Source organism: Epinephelus moara, chromosome 21, assembly GCF_006386435.1.
Source record: "Epinephelus moara isolate mb chromosome 21, YSFRI_EMoa_1.0, whole genome shotgun sequence".
NCBI lineage: Eukaryota > Metazoa > Chordata > Actinopteri > Perciformes > Serranidae > Epinephelus > Epinephelus moara.
Genome location: NC_065526.1, coordinates 31,339,761 through 31,361,922, shown reverse-complemented (window position 1 = coordinate 31,361,922; position 22,162 = coordinate 31,339,761). Strand labels below are relative to the sequence as shown.

Sequence of the window (22,162 nt, the reverse complement as noted above, 5' to 3'; positions counted from 1 at the left end):
TGAAGCCCTGGAGAATCCAGTGTAGGAAACGGGATAAAAAGAGCTTATACTGAATGAACACCTCTGTTCTTAATGGAATGGTTTCAGCTTCACAAATCCCATCAAAGTTACACAAGCAATTCTCTGAGGAGAAGGTCTAATACAAGTTGCCCAACACGTCACCTCTCTAACACATTTCACTTGCTTTTCTATCACAACGCAAACATTGCTCAGTCTCTTCCTGCTGTACCAGCAACACTCCTGTAAAAGTGGGCGACAAAAACTGGGTCCCGCTCTTCCAGTATGTGCAGGAAATGATTCCTCTCCTCTTCTCCCCATGACTCAAACCACTGGGTCCACAGACGCAGCTGGCATTCAAAGATGTTTGGTAGTCTGTCTTTAACCTTTTTGGTGTGCAAAAAGATATATGTTAGAAATGACATAACATCACTATCTAGATCATCTGTTAATAGGTTACAGTGTGTATAGTACCTGAAGAGTACTGAGTGAATCTAGGAGGGTGCACACTTTCCCAGGTACAGCTTTCCCCAGAAGGTCCTGCAAGAAGCGCTCCCTCTGACTGGCGTTCCAGCCCTGGAACCAGCTCAGGACGCACCGCTGCTCCTGGAGGCTCACATAGGAGATGGGCTCCGGCTCTCTCACCCTTCCTGCACCCGGAGAAGCGCAGGACAGGTTTTCAAGGCTCGGAGGGCTGACTACACCCTGTGGAGCTGATGGAAAGTCCTCCGGGGTGGGAGTGGAGCAGCCGGTCCAGTGCTGTGTTGCCATGGTCGGTGATCCCTCTGTCGGACCCCTGAGCCTGGAGTTGTGAGTGCTCCACAGCATGTCTGCGAGTCTGTGGCTGTCAGCGGGCTGCTGCTGTTGCTGCTGATGTGAGCCTTGACTGACATGATTGAACCACGACATCTTTGGAAAGGCAGGTTTGTTTCAACCTGAGAAAAGCCAGCTATTCCCCTGCTGTGAGTTAATCAGCTATGCCAGCTGCACAGAGACTCCTCCGGTCTGGGTAGCGTTAACATGTAGCTTAGCTTCTGTCTAAGCAATACTACCGTCGGAGTCCGAATTAGGAACTAACCTCACAATGAACTGCTCTTATTGCGAGTACACATCTTTTAAATAAACTTAAATCACCTTATTGTCGGCATATATGAAGCGTATCTATGTTGAACGAAAGTCGCCTTCATCGTTCGTACTAACAGGAAGGGTGAGCTGTTAGCCTATTAGCCTTGTGATGTAGGAAATCAAGCTTGCGCATATTTTGCGCAGTTTGTTGTTGGCGAAATAAATGATAATGGGTCATTTGTGTATTCGATATAAAACACATTCGATAGTAGTGGAAATGAATTTCAGTGTGTTCTGGGTTTCAAACATTGAGAAACATTTCATATTTTTCGATATTTGATTAGGGGGAAGTCGTCGCCGATGACGCCCGGTGGAGGAAGGCGTTGCTCGTCGCTCTCGCTAGGAACCGACCAGAGGAACGGAAAATGGCGGACCTCGAAGACGTTACGCTGGACGGGAGACCGCTCCAGTCCCTTCGAGTAGCGGATTTGAAAGCTGCTCTTGAGGAGAGAGGACTCTCTAAAAGCGGACAGAAGAATGCTCTCATCAAAAGACTCAAAGGGGTGAGTTCTGCTGCGGAATACGGGACCACGGGCAGCTTCGAGCTAACGTTAACGATGAGACGGGCTGATGTTCTCTCGAGGGCCGACAACTGAGTATCGTTACTGCCGAGCAGCGTAGTAGAGTTATTGAGGCTAACCAACATCAAGCAGCTGAGAGATGCATCTATAAGCACCATGCTGCAGTTGAGCAGTGTTTGTGCCGTGCAGAATTATACCAACCCCAGCAACACCGGGAGTTAAATCAACTTGGTGGCTAATTTCAAAGTGTGTGTCGGTGTAATGTTGTCCTGTTAGCTCCCCCGGCTAACGCTGTGACTTGAGCGGTGGCCTGGTTTGCTGCTATCAATGTTACCGTTCACGGTGTCTGCCCCAAGCAGTGTTGGTGTACACGAGTTTAGCCGGGAGGTTGACGTTAAACAAGTTATTTAGTAGCTCGACAACTATCTCTGAATGTCTATTTAACGCTAACGCTGAGTTTTTAAATGGAGAAACTTCGCTGTTTTCCGCCAAATTTAGCAGTAGTTCTGCTCTAAAATGTATGACCCGTGAGTTGCATGGGTCCTGTGTGAGCCAGTTTGTTTACATTGCGCGCAGATATTCAACGTTATCTAACTACCTCACCATTAAAGTTAGGGGACTGTTTTCGTTTTGAAACGGGTAATCCGGTTAACTACCATTTTCCGCTGAATTGCGCCATGAAAGCAGCAAGTGGTGTTTACATTTGCGTTTCCATGTTAACATTTATTATCCCAATGGAGTGTTATGTCACCCTTATTTCACATGTGGGATCTGGACACTGTTATTTAGTTATAACATGTAAGAAATGTTCTGTCATGACTGTTACCAGTGTAGGTACTTTGAAAACTCCTCATAAAATAAGGAAGCTTTGGTAACATATTTGTCTATGATTTAGCCCTGTTAGAATCAAAAGCAAGCCACTGATCTCAAATGGTTAAATTGTATTTGTTGTAATGTGTATCACGTGTTGTTTTCTATACTGCATACCTTAAGATTATACCATTATATAACATTACACTTCACAACTGTTTTTTGTTTACATCCTTGAGTGTTCTTGCAGGGGTAAATAACAAGCAAGCAACAGAGTGGGAGGGATTCTGCATGGCTCACTGTCAGGACAGAGATAGATGGGAACAACAAAGTGTTTAATTAAAGATGTGTTAAGTTTAGGTTGAGTAATTCAAGTTAGGTCCTGCAGCTTTTGCGTGCAACTCAGGCCACATTATTCTCAGTCTGGTCTGTGTTCCTCCATCATCAACGAGTTGCCCTGCCTTGTCTGACTGACCCTTATCACTCTTAACATTTTACTTGTTTGCTTCTTACCAGGGATTTCTGTTGTATATCACCCTACTCTGTTTCTCCACATATTTTCCATTACCCTCTACTGTATGCTGTACAAAAGGCAAATTTTTCCCAACTAAAAATGGTTAAGAAAGAGAGGCATTGATCTAGAATGTGTCTCATCTTTGTTGATGGCATGCTGAAGCACACAGAGACTCATAACAGTTTGTAAAGGACAGAGATCTTGACAGTCATAATGGAAATCATTACTCAATACAATACACAGTAACTAGGATGTCATTAATTAAAGTATATAAATATTTATGTTCAAAAGCACCGATGCCAACTCTAACCACTCTAGAAGAATACCTGGCCGTTATTTATGTCAAGTGAATAAAGTCTCTTGTCTTGATAACAGGCTCTCATGCTGGAGAATCTGCAGAGGACCTCCACCGCTCACATCGGACTGCAGCCAAACTCACAGGTAAGTGTCTGCTTTAATTTTCATTTCAACAGCTGAAGCCTTTTCACATGTAATGACCTCTTAAGTATAAATGATAAAAATGTGCATTAGTATAATTATCATAAATGTCTGCAAAAAGGTTTGTGCAAGTGGCCTTGAAGGCTTGCATCTATCTTTAATGGTTTCTGTCTTTAGATTGGGGAGGAAATGAGCCAGAACAGCTTTATCAAGCAGTATCTGGCTAAACAACAGGAGCTCTTGAGGCAGCGGCTGGAGAGAGAGGCTCGTGAAGCATATGACACAAACGGTAATCCTCCACTGCAACTAACTAACTTTCTGTATACATCTCAGGTCTTTATGGAAAACATGTTTGTGATTTTATTTGTTTCTCTTGTCAACAGAGGAAGAGGACCACACAGAAGTTAACAACAGTACCTCATGTCCTCCTCAAGCCCAGGTCAGACATCATTTTCTATGCTTTTTGTTTTAAAAATTTTCTGTGCTCCAAAATATTTTGCAGATATGAAAGGAACTTGCTGGTAAAAATTGTGCCAGATTATTTCCATGATAGAAAATTGACAAAGTACCATCACAAATTAAGCCCCACCTCTCTTTTTGTCATTATCAGGATGCCACAGCAGCACTGGCTGAGCAGCACAAGCCGCCTGGACCCTCAGGTGGGGAGGGATTCTTTGGTGCAGCGAATGAGGGAGAGGGTAACAGGAGCCAAGATGCTGACATGTCCGGTCCTCCTGCTTCTGGCTCTGTGGCCATGCGTGTTCCTGGTAGTGAGTACCGGCCAGAGAGGGGGTCTGCCTCCAATGAAGTTGCTGACAGCGACGACGATGATAGTGAGGATGGTGAGGAGGATGGTGACGATGATGACTGGGAAAACGGTGCCCGTAGGAGAAGCCACAGAGAGCCAGCCAGAGTGCCCACGACCAGAGAGAGGTCTGGAGCATCCTGTCAACCTCCCCAGCAACACATGCCTTCCCTTTTGTCCCCTCAACTCCGGCAGCCAACACCTCCCCCCTCCCCACCTCCAGAGTTATCATTTCCCTTGCCTGACACCCCTAAACAGAGTCCCCCTAGTCCAGATGTAGCCCCAGCAAGGCGCTCACCCAGTTCCTCGAGCTCTGGTTCCTCCAGCAGCGGCAGCCGCAGTAGCAGCCCAGAGCCACAGAGGAGTGGACATGCCGAGCGCAAGCCAGGCCCACTGACCCTTCTGGCGCGTAAAATGGAGTCAGAAGGTGCTTTCTCGGGAGCAGGTTGGCACCGCAGCGGTGGGGAAGGTGATAGGCAGGACAGCAGTTCTCCGGCTACATCATTTCCTGGCAGAGGGCCTCCAGAGGGTCTGGTATCTGCCATCACTCACACAGCCAATACTGCAGGCCATGTGTCATTTCCCATGATTCCAGGCGCCAACCAGGGTATCACGGGAGCACATTCAGCCCATATTCAAGTACCTGTGAGTGTGCTCAAGGCCACTGCAACAGAAGAGAGGGACAGAGAGAGGGACTCTGAGATAGAAAGAGAAAAGGCCCTTGAGCTGGAAAGGCAAGAGAAGCAGAGAAAACTTGAGCAAGAGAGAGCAATGGAGGAAGAGCGAAAAAGAGCTCTTGCACTAGAGAGAGAGGAAAGAGAGAGAGCTCTGGAGAAAGAGAGAATTGAACGACAGCAGGCTTTAGAAAGAGAAGAGCGAGAAAGGGCTTTGCAGCGGGAGAGAGAACTTGCTCTAGAACGCGAGAGGCAGGAGAGGGAACTAGCTTTGGCTAAAGAGAGGGAAGAGCGAGAGCAAGCCTTAGCACGAGAGAGGGCCCTGGAGTTGGAGAGGCAGAAGGAGCTTGAAAGACAGAGGGCCCTGGAGCAAGAACGTCTGCAGAGAGAAAAAGAGGAGAAGGAGAAGCGCGAGAGAGAAGAATTGGAGAGAGCAATGGAGCTAGAAAGAGCCAAGGCTTTGGAGCAGGAAAGGAAGGAGAGAGAAAGGGCTCTGGAGCAAGAGAGACTGGAGAGGGAAAGGGTTCTGGAGCAAGAGAGACTGGAGAGGGAAAGGGTTCTGGAGCAGGAGAAACTAGAGAGGGAACGGGCTCTGGAGCAAGAGAGACTAGAGAGGGAACAGGCTCTGGAGCAAGAGAGACTAGAGAGGGAAAGGGCTCTGGAGCAAGAGAGAAAGGAGAAGGAGAGGATTGAGAGAGAGAAGGCCTTGGAGCAGGAAAGGTTGGAAAGGGAAAGGTTAGAGAGAGAGAAAGCCTTAGAGCAAGAGAGACTAGAGAGGGAGAGACTAGAGAGAGAAAAAGCCTTAGAGCAAGAGAGACTCGAGAGAGAAAAGGCCTTAGAGCAAGAGAGAATAGAAAGAGAGAAAGCTTTAGAGCAAGAAAGATTAGAGAGGGAGAGAGCTCTGGAACAAGAGCGACTAGAGAGAGAGAAAGCCTTAGAGCGAGAGAGAATCGAGAGAGAGAAAGCCTTGGAGCAAGAGCGACTAGAACGAGAGAAGATCTTGGAACAAGAGCGACTAGAGCGAGAGAGAATTGAGAAAGAGAAAGCTTTAGAGCGGGAGAGAATAGAAAGAGCTTTAGAGCAAGAAAGGCTGGAGCGGGAAAAAGCCCTCGAACAGCAGAGGTTAGAACTTGAGAGGAAGGAAAAGGAGAGAATTGAGAGAGAGAAGGCATTGGAGCAAGAGAGGATAGAGAGGGAAAAAGCCTTGGAACGAGAGAGGGAGGAAAAAGAGAGATTGGAGAGAGAGGCTGCTCTTGAACAGGAGAGGAAGGAGAAGGAAAGAGCAGAAAAGGAGAGGAAAGAAAGACTGGAGAGAGAGAAAGCTCAAGAGCAGGAGAAGCTGGAAAGAGAGAGAGCCTTGGAAAAGGAGCGAAAGGAGAAGGAGAGGGCTCTTGAACTTGAAAGGTTAGAGAAGGAGAAGGCCATGCAGAAAGAAAAGGAGGACCAGGAGAGGGCCCTGGAGCAGGAGAAAGAGAGAGCTAGGGTGGCTGAAAAGGAGAGGGAGAGTCACCTCCCTCCATCCAAACGTGGCCGTGAGATTGGTCTCACCCCCCTGCCCACTCCTCCTCCCCTCTCCACAGGACCAGGTAGAAAGTCATCGACAGAGGCAGGAGAGCAGGAAGATCTCCATGCTCCATTGCCCCGGAGTGAAGCAGCAGCAGAATCCGTTGCACCCATGTCACCAACACCTCTGTCGCCTCAGTCCTCCTTCAAGAAGTTCCGGTTCTTTAGAGACTCCCCAATTCAGCCCCAGTCTTCTGCCACTTCTATGGTCATCAAGCGGCCCCGAAACTTCTCTGATACCCCCCAGCCTCGGGCCTCACCTGTCTCGTCCCTCACTGATGGTGGGGAACGACAGCAGGAAGGACTTAAATCCACTGCTGAACAGGAAGATCCACAGATGCAGCCTAAACAGGAGGTTGTTGCCAGGGCGTTGGGATCGGAAAAGGAGACCACTGTTAGTACCACACTAGTCCCGAGTCCCAAAAAAGAAGGGGCCACACACCTCATATCGGATGACAAAGAAAAGGATTTGGTGAAGACAGAACAAGCCGCCAAGGAATCCACCGAAAAAGCAGAAGTGGATGAAAGCAAGGGCCCCACACGCCAAGTGGATGCTACACAGCAGAGGGGAAGAGATACAAAGAAAGAGGAAAAACAAGCAAGACGAAGATCATCGTCTAATGATTCCTCTTCATCAGAATCGGACTCTGGGTCCTCATCATCTGGGTCCTCTGGCTCATCCACGTCCTCTCAAGAGAAAACCTGCTCCACATCAAGAGGTAGAAGGGTAAGTGGTCTAAGCAGAACCTCTCCCATAGAACAGGAAAAGCCCCTGTCTCTGAAGGTTTAAGAGCCAGCAGTCAGCTATTCATAATATATTGCATTATTTACCAATAGTCACTCTGTCACTCAGATGGCATTATCCCAGCAGGTATTCCACTGCAGTCTGCTACTTTTATTTGCGAGGATATGTTGTGTGTGCATAACTGTGCATTAAGGCATACGAATACAAAGAGGCAGTCTGTGGCTTTCAGGTGTTTTTAGCACTCAGCAGAGCATTCAGCTCTGATTGGGCAAATGTTTCTGACTACAGGTCTATCAGGAAATAGGGTAGGGGTGTAAATTAAGTTTCATCACGTTATGATATATTGATGCTTTTGACAATGATACGACACAAAGTCTGCCACAATGTTTATCAATGTTTTCACTTTGCATTGATAATATTGGCTTGTTGATGACTGAATCAATATATTGATCCAGATATATCATTACACCCCCAAAAAGAAGAGACTTATCACTGTTTACTGGTGCTTGACAATTTGGTACATTTAAGCTTTCGTGTCTTATAGATTTACCTTGGAATATTTAAGGTTACTGAAATTGTTAAGTACAACAATATGGCTGAAATCGGCAAGATAAACTGGCCTATTTGTTCCTATTTGGCCCCTGAGTGTGTATAAGTGGTGTTGTGCTTCTTGTATCTGTATGTCTGAATGTACCATAAAACTACCTTTGATGCATACCAAACACTCCTTGGCTTTTAGTGTCAAGATGCCTCTGACTGTGTGTTGACAGTGAGAGTTTTAAAACATAAGGATGAAATAAAGAGTTCAAATAAACACAAGAAGTTTGTGCTCTAGAGAAAGGATCAACACTCTGTGAAAAACCTAAGCCCTATGATAAGCTAATATGGCAAGGCTTAACTATACAAACCAATGAGCAGTGATAACTAGCATGTCTTTGGGGTCATCGGGGCATCGAGGCACTAAAACAAAGAGTGGCTAAGAAAACAACAAAGACTAAAGTTACATATTATGAACAACAAGGAGGGTTTAGCAGTTAAGTGTTGGGTGTGTGACCAGAATATAGAATAACATAGAGCAGTGTGCATGTGAAGTGGCCAGGTGAAGAGTTGCCCCAGTGTTTTATAGTTTATATAGCTGAGGTGTTTGTAATGCACAACACTAGTAAACCTACAAGAGGAGCGGTGCTTGGTACATGCAAAAGACAAGTCAGATGTGACTATGTCTATGCCCTCAGATCAGACTAAGGGAAAATATTTTACTGAAAAGCAGGTGTTTTCAGTAGGTGTTTTCTCTAAGCTCTGTTTATATGTTGTATGGTTATAGCAAGTTTTTAATTTTTTTAAGTGTATAAAATGTTGTCTCTGTTTTTTAGGAAGAGAGACCTGAAAGAGATTCCTCACCAAAGCACAGGGGGACACTAGAGGCTCAGGCTGAGGGTTTAAAGGAAACTCCAAAAGCCTCCCCTTGCAAAAGGGAGATGTCTGAAGAGAAAAGTAACACTACTGTTGATGGAGACAGTCACACCAAGGTCAGTTTCTTCTTCTTCTTCTTCTTCTTTTTTTTAAACATCTATTCCAACTATTTGCATTCACAGCTTACCTAATAGTCTCGATTCTTAACAACTGATATACGTGAAATCAAGTTATGCTGCAAACTAGGGTTGGGCCAATGGATCATGCCATCGCCCATCATCAATAGCTGTCAGCCAGCAACTGCTTAGCCTGACAATGTGATTTAACAACTGTTTATCCAATATGGCGCTTGTTTGATGACTGATAACTTGCAGAGCCTTTGCGCTTTATGCAAAATGCGTGATGATGGCATTTTTGGATTTTGCACCCTCACACTGGAGACACTATGATGACCATGAACCCAGCTTAGTGAAGACAAGTGCCACTGAGGCATTTTCAAAAACAACCTAACGGCCACATGTGGAACTTGAAGTACGATCTTCAAATTCTGATGGCAAAAACTGCAATGTTTGTTCACAGATGTATTGATGCTACACCATCACAGCTCACTTTATCTCTGCACTTTGTTGTCTGTTGTCCATCGTTCAGTGCTACTTCATGTGTCCCTGCTTCGATAACTTGTAGGTCTATACAATTGTATTCAAAAGAATTTTAATCTGTGGCCATTTATGATGCCCTCGGAAATCAAAAGTGAATTGAGAGGATTAAGACCTAACAAGTATTTGCAATTTGGTCCAGCGATGTCAGGCTAGGTGTAATCGTAAGTAATTAAAAAACTTTGACATTCATTGTATTATTTCACATCTTATTCCATGTCCTACTGTTTTTTTAAATCCCCAGAAACCCTTTACTGAAGCACCAACCAGAGTGGAGACGAAAAAGAAGAGAAAGGACAGCGACGGAGAGGAGGAAACAGACAAACTAAGGTCTGCTTTTATGTCTTGGTCTTATTTTAAACACATTCGATATATTGTGTGTGCGTGTACATGCATGCATGCGTGTGTGTGTGTGTGTGTGTGTGTGTGTGTGTGCGTTGGATTTACACACACAGGTGCAGTAATCCATATCCTTAAATCTGTAGGCTGTGAACAGGGTGTCTAGTGATGGTCAGTCGGGCATCTGTATCGTCAACAATAAACCCCTCAATTCAGCTGTCCATCAGCTAGTCATGACACATCAGTACTACAAAAGATAAAAGCCGGCAGGGGTTTCTACTTTTTTAATAAATTTCATAATTACTTCATGTTTGTGAAACTGTTTGACAAAAGGTGGTTTGGTTTTGTCAAGAGTAATTTGGATCACACCCATCCTGGGTAGTCTGCATCTGACTGCACAGCGTCGTTGGTCTGACCCCTTCCCTCAACAGACCATATTTAAAGTCCGTATGTAGCAATATACAACCTGGTTTAATCCCTGTTTGATAAAAAAGATATACTAGTTATGGTTATTTATTTCCAGTGTGATATCACACGCAAAGGCTATTCTGAATGAATTTCTAGCTAAGGGAATTAATCATTTCACTTCACTCTGCTGTGATTGTTAAATGAATTTCACTATTGTGTCTTGTTAGTAAAGGATTCCTGTATACCCCTTAAGCTTATTTGCACATTTTTCACCCAAAAGTCACCCTGTAAATGTCAACAAAAGGCAAAATAGGCTTTGCTGAAATGTTGCTGATAAACATTGACATTGCAGGACCTGCCTCTGCTTCTACTTTTCAAGATGCAGCATTGTTACATACTTGCACTCCACCAGAAATACCACAAGCACAATGAGTCAAATAACACTTATGGGTGCTCTAAATATGATTTTTTTGTGGCACTCTCTTGACAATATTAAAGCACTAGTTGATTGAAAGACATGCTGAGTGACATGAAAACATAACCACGTGTATTTGAGGTTAATGCAGCTCTACATGAAGCCCACAGTGAAAAAGTATTTTGCGTAAATACACAGTTGCAGGAATATCTTTTCCACATTGACCACTCTTTTCTGCATATGTTATTGCTTGTGACATTAAATAGTGACTCTATGCATGAACACTATGCCAGGCTGACTACTTCGGCTTCCCTTTAGTAGTAACCAGACCTTACCTCAATCTGAACATCTCCAGTGCTCCCAAAAGATGCAGGTGTGATATGGTAAAAATTGCTATTGAATATTGTTATGAAACAATATGAATATTGTTTTAAAATCTTCTGACTGAAGACATATTTTACATTATGTCACGAATAATGGAAATCATGTGGCCTTTGTTTGTACATTGACAAATGATGCTCTATAAGATCACTTGATCATTGTCACCCGATCATATAATCCCACTCCATTAGAGAATCTATGGTTATGAATGAATTTTGTCGATGTCATAAGAGATGCTGGGTATTGACATTCCCATCAGGCGATTGATGAGACTGCCTTTAAGCCGGTGTGGCTGAGAAGATGCGGGTCCTTTTCATACACGATCTTTTTTTTTTTCATTCGTGCAACATGGCTGTGCTCCGACGAGGGCTTTAGCTGCCGATGCCGGCCTATGGTTTTTCATGCAGCGGCTCAGCTAAACAGCAGGCGAGGGTTTGTCCGCCGCAGGTTTCGGTTGCCAGCCGGTACGGACATGAATGCGTTCAGAGGCAGAGGAGGGTAGTCTCTGGTGAGAGGGAGGTAGGAGGGAGGGAGGGAGAGAGCTGGCTCGCTGCGACGCAGTCTTTTTAGCAACAGTCGCAGCCCGTGTGCTGCGTTTTAACCGAGCTCAGTTTGTGTGTCAGGGCTGTGAAGTTTTCCCAAGTTAATTGAAGTCGGAATGAGTGGACGTGTTCTCGTGTGCGCGCACGAGGACGAGACGAGAACGTGAGGCGCGCGCTCATTAGTCAGGTATTGTGTTGCTGTCGGTGACCGTTTAGTTCTGTCTGGACGGACTCGGCAGGTCTAAAGGAGGACTGCGGTGGCTCTGCATTCCTTGACTCCTCTCACGGCTCAGTCCTCTGACCCCCATTGAAGAATTAAGAGCAACGTATTTGTGAAAGTGACTGTGTGTGAGAGGCGTTCAGGCGCCGTTATTCTAGCATCACCTGGTTGCTGTTTGTGTATGTCAGTGGAGATGGTTCAACTGCTGAGATTTTGTAATACGTTTTCTGAAAGCTGCTCTTTAAAGGGAAAGTAATATCTATGTTTATGGCTCAATGATTTATGTTAAATGTAGTTTTAGATACAGATTATGTGTACTTTATATACCAAGGCAGTCCATAATGACTAATGACTGAGGGCTTGTGCATTGACATTCCTACATTTTTTAAATTGTATCGCATTCTCACATTTTTTTTAAGTAATATTGTTTTAGTAAACTTTTATATGCTGTGTTTTTTCTTAAATGTATGCTGGTGCATTTGTTTAGCCTTGATGGAAAAAAACATGTTTTATAATTGATTTGAAAAAGATTTTTCCTCATCTGTTCCCTCTTTTCCTGTTGATATGTATCTTTCACACTATGCAGGCAGGTGAAGGACACTGCCATGGCAGAGCCAGAGAAGCTTCCAGAGACCAGCGAGGAGGTAAGGCACCTGAAGATCCACAAATCATCCTGGTCCTCAAAGCTGCTGGTAGCTGAGGACTTAGATGGACGGACCCTATTGAGCCTTTACAGTTATATTTTTATAGTTTATTAATCTGGATACATTGCCGTCTAGGTCATTTGATAATATGTCTATATTCTTTGTTGAAAATCTTTCCTTTACATTTAAAATATATTTCCACTAGATTAGTTAATGAGCCCTTTTCACAAGTGATAGAATGTGTGTAGGAAATTACATTTTTTAATATGGCTGTTTGTAAAACCTTTGTTGGCACTGTCATAAGCAGAAACAGCAAGGGTATTTTCTCACTGTGGCTGATGTTTAAACCCCAAATGATTGCTTTGTTATAAAGGTGCTCATGCCTCTTCCATTGCCCCTATTGGTACCTGCATACTACCTCTGCCACTACTACTACTTCTACTACTACTACCACTACTACTGCTACTGCTGCACCTGTTCCACTGTCCCCAAGAATCCAGAGTTGACCACAGATAAGCCCCCAAGGCTGCACTGCAGAGGGACACCCCTGGCAACAAAGGCTGTCTCATTTTCATGGATATGGCTGGCAAGAGCTATTGATTGGACCTGAAGATTCAAAGAAGGGGTTGGCTAGTCAATGTGGCCCACCTCTCTTAGCCTTTAATCCACCAATCAGGCCTTGTACCCGTAAAATCAACATGGAGAAGAGACGAGCAAGGATGTGTGCTCACATCAAATCAAGGCTGCTCTGAAACCCTCTCAACAACTGGGTAGATTTCATATTGTTTCACTTTGAGACATTTTAAACCCACTGCAAAAAAAATGTGGGGCTTTGAGGACATGCCGTATACTGTCGTTGATGAACTGTAACATGCTTGGCAAAGGACATTTTGGATTTTGCTATTCTCTGGAAATGAGATTCAAAATTCTCCAGCAAACACCCTTCCTGGATATAAATCAGTTTCAGAGAGGCCAAAGCTTCTACCTGGACCCAGTGGGCTTGACAGTTTTTGTGTGAACTGGAAAAAGGACTTAATGTTTGGGTCCCTCTCTACGACAGCCGTCTCCAGATTTTTGCCACTTTGTGACTTTCAGTATGAACTTACTGCTCCTCAAACTCAACTGAACACTAACATCAGAATTTGGGATTTGTGTGCACGGTGACTGTTGACAACATTCAACATCTGGTCTCCAAGTCAGTGGACTCATGGTTTTCTACTGTTATACCAGCCTGCCACATTTTTAAAGGACAAATGCCAAAACACCCGAGGATGACGGCTTTGGCCAAAAGCATTTCAAAGCCCCTACCCAAATGAACTATTGATCCCATCCTGCCAGCCTACACGCTTTCAGATATCCATCCAAACATCTCAGCCACCTTTGATTGGACCCTTGTTGCCTAGATACAGTACATGCAGTCGTGATTGGGCCATATCCAAACCAGTAAGGATCAGGTGTCAGTGGTACCAGGGAATAAGTAGACATTTACTCAATGTTATATTTTATACAGTTATCTTGAAAGTGCTTAGTTTCCAGTCATACTCTGTGTAGTCTTTGCTGGGAGAAGCAGCATTTAAAAAAGTTAATCTTATTTGTGGCCACTGCAGTTTAATCAAAATAGTTCTAAACTTCTGTTTTTAAAAATTTAATCTTCATTGATTTTCACCTTTGTGAAACTAATTGGAGTTGATATGTCTATTTAAACACAGTTTTAAAATTAGAGGATTTAAACTGCAGTATTTCCACCAGATCGTTGTTTGTATGATAGAGACTGCAACTACAGCTTATTTCTCTAAAGCAAGTGATGTTAAAGAATCTCTAGGTGTAGATTGTCAAATAGTTTTGAACTTAATTAGATTTCTGCCATCCATTAGACTTGAATTTGAAAAAGACTTTGCACAGCAGTTTCTATCATTCACTCTTAGCCCCTTCTTGTCCCCCTTCCTGTTATTGTTCCACCTTTCCTCCAAACTGTCATTGACCACTTGGTGTCTGCCTCTCACCTCTCCCATGTATCGGGTTGTTTTTATCTTCTTGTGTTTCAGACACCAAAGGCCTTCTCAGCTCGTAAGATCTCTATTAGCAGTAAGTACACCCTCCCAACTTGCCCTTTTCTTTATTCGCATTTACAACTGATCATTATTTTTGATTTTGTGTGCCCCTCATTATAATGTATGTATTAGGGGCATTATTAGTCTGTGGTTTTGGAACGCAATATAAATAAATCTTTAATGTGGATTGGATAATCATCCATATTTTAAAAATATGTAGCCAGACGTCTGTGGTGTGTGCATAGATTGGTGATGTCATGTCATGCATGCTTATGTTGTATATGCCGTGTGCCAGAGGATTCACTGAGTTTATTTTTCTTGACTTGTCAGGCAGTAAATCGTCCCCAGGCACTGGTAGTGCAGAGGGCGAGCAGGATTCTGGGGCCACGGCCGGTCGCAAGAGGAGGTGGGGCTCCAGCACAGCTGTCACTGCCAAGAAACCTTCCATCAGCATCACCACAGATTCACTGAAGGTATTTGCAGCATAGTAACACTGATATTACGATTGTAGATGCAAGTATTGCTCTTGTGATTGTATAGATGCAGTGTGAGGCACCAGCCCTGCCTCTGTGTTGAATATAACAGGTCCATTAACCTTGTGTATCATCACTGTTCTTTGCCCTCAGTCTCTGATCCCAGACATCCGTCCATGTCTCGGGCAGGAGGCAATAGTGGACCTCCACCCAGAGGAAGCTGTCCTCTCCGGGGCTGAGGATGAAGAGAGGGAACGCTCTGACCAGGACCTTCAGATCCGACGCACTGTCACACAGGTTGGTCTTAGGTGTTTTACATGACTGACAGGTTAGGACCTGTCTTAAATATGAAACATAAAATGCCCCTCACTGAAGTCCAACGTACCATGAATCCCTTTTGATCAAGAATTGCCTTCCCTCTATTGCAGGTGGTGCACTCAGAGAGCCAGGAGAATGGACAGAAAGAGGCAAAGAGGAGCAGACATGAGGAGATGGTGGAGGATGACCCACAGGGAGACAGAGAGAGGACAAGGGCGCATGGAGAGCAGATGGACACCTCATTTCCCGGAGAGACGGAAACCCATTCTCCTTCTCATACCAGCCATGATGTAGAAATCAACACTGGTAAATGGATTCATCACAAGAATTTTTCATCTAGCAATGAATTCATTGAAATAATTTCCAATATTTGATTTAGAAATAGATTTAACTTGAAGCTAACTTAAACCATTTTTTCCGTGTAACAACACAACAATATACAATTCATAGTCAACACAATGTAATCTACATGCTGCATTGACATCTAGATATGCAGGTGAAGGTAACAGATTGGACCTGTTTTCTGTTATGTTGTGATTTACTTATTTTTTATACTGAGCAATTTTTTTTATAGGGACAGTGTCAGTGTAGTAATAGAGACACTATGTTGATTGTTTTTCCTTCTTTATCCCAGTGACCCCCAGCGACACCCTCATTCGTCGCTCCATCAGCCAGCAGAAAACTGGTGTTTCCATCACAATTGATGACCCTGTTCGCACGGCCCGGCAGCCCTCACCACCTCGCGGCAAAGTCTCCAACATTGTTCACATCTGTAACCTGGTGAGAGAACACTGTCCTAATTGCCGCCACATGCTCTGTTTTACTATTAGCATTTATTAATAATGGTTTGCACAGATGGAAAAAAACAAACAAATGTTGTCACCGATGGTACTGTTGTGCTTGCAGACATGTTAATATAAGCTAGTGCTATGACTAAGCCCAAAAAAACAGGCCTGACCCAACATGAAACTGTGTAGTTTATGTCCAAGCCTGACCTGAGTCCAAAGATGGGTTGATGGCAGCATAGCCCATACATTTTTCCTGACAATACACAGACTATAAGGTCTGCAAAAAAAACAGGAAGTTGAAGCCACCCCGACCTCAAGCCTGGGGGAAACCTGGGTGGTCGTGCCCAATTGAGTTTGGGCTGAGAATCAAAGCTCTACTATAAACGGACCCAGCCTCTTGTTTTGCCTCAATATACTGGTTTTATTTAGTCCAAAATGCTGCAGCCAGGCTCCTTTATACTGAAGAAGCTCATTGGCCTCCTTATAAGAAGAAAGAAGGATATTTTATATAAAGGATTACATTGCTGTTATTTTATCTTTTTATTATTTACCATGGAAAGACCAAAACCAACCACAGAGTTTTAATTTTAGTCGCACTCATGCATAAAGAGCCATATAGGTTGATCAGTGGACGTACTCCGTCAACATGATTAACGTAACTACACAACCACTTCCCCAAGCATGTATAGTGATGTCTGCACTACAGAGCTGCTCTCAGAGATTAAGGATGTTGTTGCAGAATTGATTCAGAATAAACAACACTGCCCATGTTAATTGTAATGAAAGTACAACAGTTTGGCTCGTATCTGAATCTTTCATAGTTTTTGGATAGCAGTGGAGTTCTGTGGCATAGAGGTGTGTGCTGACATAGACAATGCTGGTTGTGAGGTTTCTGGATATTAGTTGTTGATAAAAATCTAAAGTGATGCTAGGATTATCCTCAACACCAGTGCAGTTCAATATTGATTTAGATTTCTCTAGCTCACCTGTTAGACACTTATTATAACCTCATTATGTATGTTAATTTACACACTTCCATGAACCACAGTGCATCTGTCAGAGGCCTTTCCACTTTTGTCACTTTCTAAAGAAAATATGTATAGAAATATTTTTGTAGTCGTTACTTAATGCACAATTTTTCTTTTTGTTCATCTTTATGATGTATACAGTGTATTTGAACGTATGTTGTTTTAATTTATGTATGCTTGGTATTTTCGCTCACGCTGTCATTAATTGTGTAAAGCAGTCTTGATAAGTGCTGTGTGATATTTTGTTTAGGTGAGGCCATTCACTCTGGGGCAGCTTAAGGAACTGCTCAGCAGAACTGGCACCTTGGTGGAGGAGGGCTTCTGGATCGACAAAATCAAGTCTCACTGCTACGTCACTGTGAGTTATTACAAGCATGTGTTTCCTCTGATAGAGCACTGTAGCTCTGAGCCAGACTGCTTTTGGCATATCGAAGGCTCCTCTGTGTCTTATGGCGCTATCCTCTTCATTCTGTGTTTAGTACTGTAGCTCAGAGGAGGCAGTTGCTACACGGGCAGCTCTTCATGGAGTGAAATGGCCGCAGAGCAACCCAAAAGTCCTTAGCGTAGACTTCTGCCAGCAAGATGAGGTAAGACTTTATTGTTATCAGTCTGTTTTTCTCTTACGCCCACAATACTTAGCCATCTGTTGTCTGAGAATATCTCTGTTTTGTAGCTGGACTTTCACAAAGGCTTAGGTGCAGCCGAAAGACCCGGAGCAGAAGAGCAGGGGCCTGCCTCCGGCCGTGGTCGAACATCGGGGCTGCCCTCTCTGCTCCCAGAGCGAGACCAGTGGGCGGAGCGTGAGCGTGAGATGGAGCGTCGGGAGAGGGCTAGAGCAGAGCGAGAGTGGGATCGCGACAAAGTCAGAGAGTTTGGGAAACCCGGTGAGGAGAAGGAGGGAGGTCCCAGGAGGTCACGTTCCCGAGAGAGACGACGCAAGGAGAGGGGGAAGAGCAAGGAGAAGAAGACTGAGAAGAAAGGTAAGAGATGCAGGCATGAGATTAGACTGTATTTATATTAGCAAAAATAGACTTTTGGTCTACAGTAGTACAGTAATCTTTGAACCGAGTTAAAACAATTCATAGACTAGTCAATCAAGAGAAAATTAATCTGCAGTTATTTTGATAATTGATTGATAGGTTAATGATAGGTTCATTTCATTTGCTCAGCCCTAATATTGTATGTTTTTGACAGAGAAAACAGCAGAGGATCCTCCTGCAAAGCTGCTTGATGATCTGTTCCTCAAAACTAAAGCAGCTCCCTGCATATACTGGCTTCCACTTACAGAAGAGCAGGTGAGACACATAATAGTCAGTGCTATTTGCTTGCTGCCTGTAATGCATAACTTTGAAGTACATGGCCTAGATATCTAATTCAAGTCTTAACTGAAAGTATTGTGTAACTGTGCATTATCTTCACTGTAGTTTGTTCAACGGGAAGCTGCCAGAGCAGAACGGATGAAGGAGCGCGAGAAACGGAGGAAGGAGCAAGACGAGGAGGAGGAGAAAAAAAAGGAAGAGGAGCGCAAAGAGAGGATGAAAGCTGGAGGCGGCCCAACCGGAGAGCGGAGTGAGGGTGAGAAGGAAAGGGAAAGGGACAGGGACAGGGAGAGGGACAGAGACAGAGACCGGGGTAGAGATAGAGACAGGGAGAGGGAGAGGGAGAACGACAAACGCAGGGATGGCTACCGTAGGCCAGAGGGCCGCGGGGCAGGCGGGGGCCGACGCTCACGCAGCCGCAGCGACCCGCGAGAAAGGCGACGTTAATGGCCAATCAACTGATGGAACTGTCCTAGAGACCACCCTCTTCCATTTGCCTTTCACTACATGTACTTTGTTACAACTAAGACCCAACAGAGGACCAACTGATGTCGTCACCATCTCTCAAATTGTCACCTTTTTTAAAGCACATCTACACCTACACGCAGTCATGCTTAAAGGGGACCATGATTTTTTGCAGTGTTGTTTCCCAGAGTGCTGTACGTCTCGCTTCTGTCAAGGTTTGATATATTTTCTTTAAACGTTTGCCTCTCTTTTTCTTAAGTTTTTGTCTTGACGGTTCAGCAGTATGGCACGCTGGGTAATTTTAATAATTTCCCCCAATGTTCCCCATTTGCCCCCCAAGTGTAGGTGCCAATTATGATTTGCAATCAATTGTCGTCGCCTCAGTGTTTTAACAGCTCTGAAATCTGGATGAGGAATCCTTTTGTTGCTGCATGTAGTCCAAGGCTCTCCTTGCCAGTCCTGCCTAAAGAGAAAACTGCCCTCTGTGCAGAGGCTTGCATAAATCTGAAAATATTGGAATAGGTGTGTTTGGCATTTTGTACAGACCTATAAGATTACTCAAAAACAAGTCTTTAAATAAGGCAGCTCTGGGGTATTTTTGGACAGATGTGGAATAACTACTAAGGCAATGCAGTGTTCCTCTCTCCCTCTATTTAGTTAAGAGATGAGACGATTCTCTGGTGGGGGAGAATCCATGTCTGTCACACCTGACACAAGCTATAATTATGTCCTTATCATTGATTCTCCTCTTCCTCCCTCCTTTCCTCCTCTTCCTCCAGTTCTCTTACCCTGTAGTGTCAATACAGGCCCAAGAGGGGAGGTTGCATTATGACTTTTCTCACCAATGGTTTTAATATTGTTTTTTAATCTTTATTTTATCATTTTAGTACAAAGGTTTGTTTTTGTTTTTTAATTTCTTCTTTGAGTACGCCTATCAGTGGTGAATGTACAAATAATAAAAACTGAAATTTCTGTGATGTTTCTTTTCCATTTTCCCTGCTGATGGGTTTTTAGGGTAATTTGTTTATTGGACCTGGGACACAAAAATGTAACTTCTTACTAGTTACTGGGATCGCTGAATTTAAGCTAAGTGCACGTTGTTCAAGTTAAATCTGTGGTTACACTAAGAATCCACAAGGTGTCAGTCATACCACATTGTGGCTTAGGTCGGTCGTGGCATTTGACACAAGGGGAATGACTTTATGCAGCTGAGTTAAAACTAAGAATATAAAAGAAGAAAATGTTGTTGTACAGAAACACCGATTTGCTTGCAGCTTATGCTATCTTTATATTGGAAAATTCCCCTTTCCCTCAGTGCCATGTCTAGGTAATGACCAAAGGCATTTTCTTTCATTTAACATCTATCTTAATCTTGTGGTTTCCGCCATGGTGGGAGTGTTTACTCTCTGTATCATCTATCGCTGTGTAACCCACCCTTCTCTCAGTCTGCTCTAAATCATGTATTTGCCCTCTTCACTCTTCTGTTCCCCTGTTCCATCTCTCCGGTCTTGACGTTCATCCTGCAGAGCTCAGCAGTGCTCCTATGTAATTACAGCCCTATGGTCGCTGAGCAGAACATTTTTCTGCCCTGATGCAACACAGTGTGTCTGGACCCTGTGAGGACCAGTGAATCCTTCACCCTGGCATCTCTCTGGCAACCCAAGGACAAATTTCTAACTGAGGCAGCCTAGTTGGAATGAGAGCATTGGAGAGATATTTTGTCTTTCATCTCTAATGACTGTTTTATCGAGCAAACAGGAGGAGAAAAGCATGAATGTGTGTCAGAGTGTCGATTTGTGCCAGGCAGTTGGAGGTTTTGAAGATAAGTTGAAGTTTAGGGCAGAGTGATGATGTGTTAGCCAAACAAAAATTAGACATTGTTTCAGTTGAGTCTGAGAACTGGGTGTGTGAAAGTAAACACTAGGACTGGTGCAGAAGAAGGAAGGCAAGGCAATGGCACTTTAGGTAAGTCCTTTCGACCTTTTAAAGGTCCAAAAGCCTGTTACAGCCTTACTCATTACAGCCAACCACACCTTAAAGGACTTGTGTGTAGGATTTAGGGGGATATTTTGGCAGAAATGGGTTATAACAATTAGTATATTTTCTTCAATGTATAATCACCTGAAAATAAGAATTGTTGCGTTTTTGTTACTTTATTATGAGCCGTTTATATCTACATAAGGAGTGGGTCCTTGTCAAGAGAGATCGCCATGTTTCTATTGTAGCCCAGAATGGACAAATCAAACACTGGCTCTGGATAGGGCCGTTTGCATTTTCATGTTGGCCAGTGTAGCTCTCAGCCCCTCCACAATGAGAGCATCGGAAAAACAGATTTTTAAACATGAAACTGCTATATTCAGTGTCTTTACCAGTTTAAATCACTGGGTGTGTATGTTTCGAAGAAGAAGAGACCTGTGGATAATTTGGCTCCCTGTGAAAACCACTTGAATGTCTGTATCTTAAGTTATCAGAGAACAAACATGAGCACACATTTGCAGGTGTGAGACTAGCAGAACGTCTCCAACATGCTAAACAGCATGGGAGAATTACTGATTCGTAACCTGAAAGTGTTGTGTTTAATGTTTCTACCAGTTTTAATCGCCAGGGCTGTTTGTTTTGGAGAGGAGGAGACATCTGGGGATAATTCGGCTTTCAGTAAAAACCTCCTGAACGTTTGGATTGGAAGTAAAGGGAACACACATTAAGTTAGAGAAAATAGATGAGCACGCGTTAGCAGGTGCTGAGTGAGCTGTCCATCTGTGACATACCAAACAGTATAGGGGAAATACTGATTTGTAAGAGACTTCTGCAGATAATTTGACTCCTGGTAAAAACTTCCTGAACAATGAACATTGAAGAAATTCTAACCTGGAGAAGTGTCAGCAGGTTGCAGTCCTCACTGATGGGTGCCACTAAATCCCCCTAAATCTTTCTCACTGTACCTTTAAAGGTATACTATGTGGGATTGTCAGTTACTTTTTGTAAAAACGTACGTCACTGAAAGTTAAAGTGAAAGCCATCCCCAGATTCAATCTTGTTTGGCGTTTCGCCTTGCTTTATTTGCAATGGTCTGCCAGCTGGTCGCTACCTTTTTATAAAGCCCCAACCTCACCTGAGTGCTGTGGGAGTACACGCTCATAAACGCCCTAGACATGGAAAATAATAAAAAAAATACAGAATTTTAGGGAAAAATAGACCACCACACATTGCTAGTGGGTCATAGATGATGACTAAAAGGGATTTCTCCTGTATGAGTCTATAAGCTGTTTATAGGAAAATATTGCATAGTAAATCTTTAAGTGTTGGTAAGTTTTTTGGGGTTTTTTTGTTTTCTTTGTTCGCCACTTGGGAGCAGTTAAACAAGCTGAAAACATTTATATATATTAAGTTATTAAGGCAAACATCAACACACAGTTGCTTGTTTACACATCCAGCAGACACTGAACAACTTCAGCGTTCTTTGGAATCACTTCTAGTACAGTATTCTCTCTTCTTTTGGGCCTGGTACAC

At 43.7% G+C, this 22,162-nt stretch overlaps 2 protein-coding genes across 2 annotated transcripts; one reads left to right on the top strand and one right to left on the bottom strand.

Annotated features, from left to right (window-relative positions):
• Positions 1-44: 44 nt before the first annotated feature.
• Positions 45-1,252, bottom strand: c21h14orf119 (chromosome 21 C14orf119 homolog). Its single transcript, XM_050033602.1, has 2 exons — positions 472-1,252; positions 45-383 (listed from the first exon to the last, which is right to left on the bottom strand). The coding sequence occupies exons 1-2, from the start codon at positions 904-906 to the stop codon at positions 210-212; spliced, it is 609 nt and encodes a 202-aa protein (XP_049889559.1). The 5' UTR covers positions 907-1,252; the 3' UTR covers positions 45-209.
• Positions 1,253-1,428: 176 nt separating this feature from the next.
• acin1a (apoptotic chromatin condensation inducer 1a) lies at positions 1,429-19,624 on the top strand. The gene is made up of 18 exons (XM_050033599.1): positions 1,429-1,625; positions 3,343-3,408; positions 3,583-3,694; positions 3,789-3,844; positions 4,016-7,174; positions 8,566-8,721; positions 9,506-9,591; positions 12,153-12,210; positions 14,256-14,295; positions 14,592-14,734; positions 14,888-15,031; positions 15,163-15,358; positions 15,687-15,832; positions 17,119-17,226; positions 17,348-17,455; positions 17,542-17,848; positions 18,063-18,163; positions 18,293-19,624. Exons 1-18 carry the CDS (start codon positions 1,488-1,490, stop codon positions 18,632-18,634), a joined length of 5,466 nt encoding a protein of 1,821 aa, XP_049889556.1. The 5' UTR covers positions 1,429-1,487; the 3' UTR covers positions 18,635-19,624.
• The last annotated feature ends 2,538 nt before the right edge of the window (positions 19,625-22,162 follow it).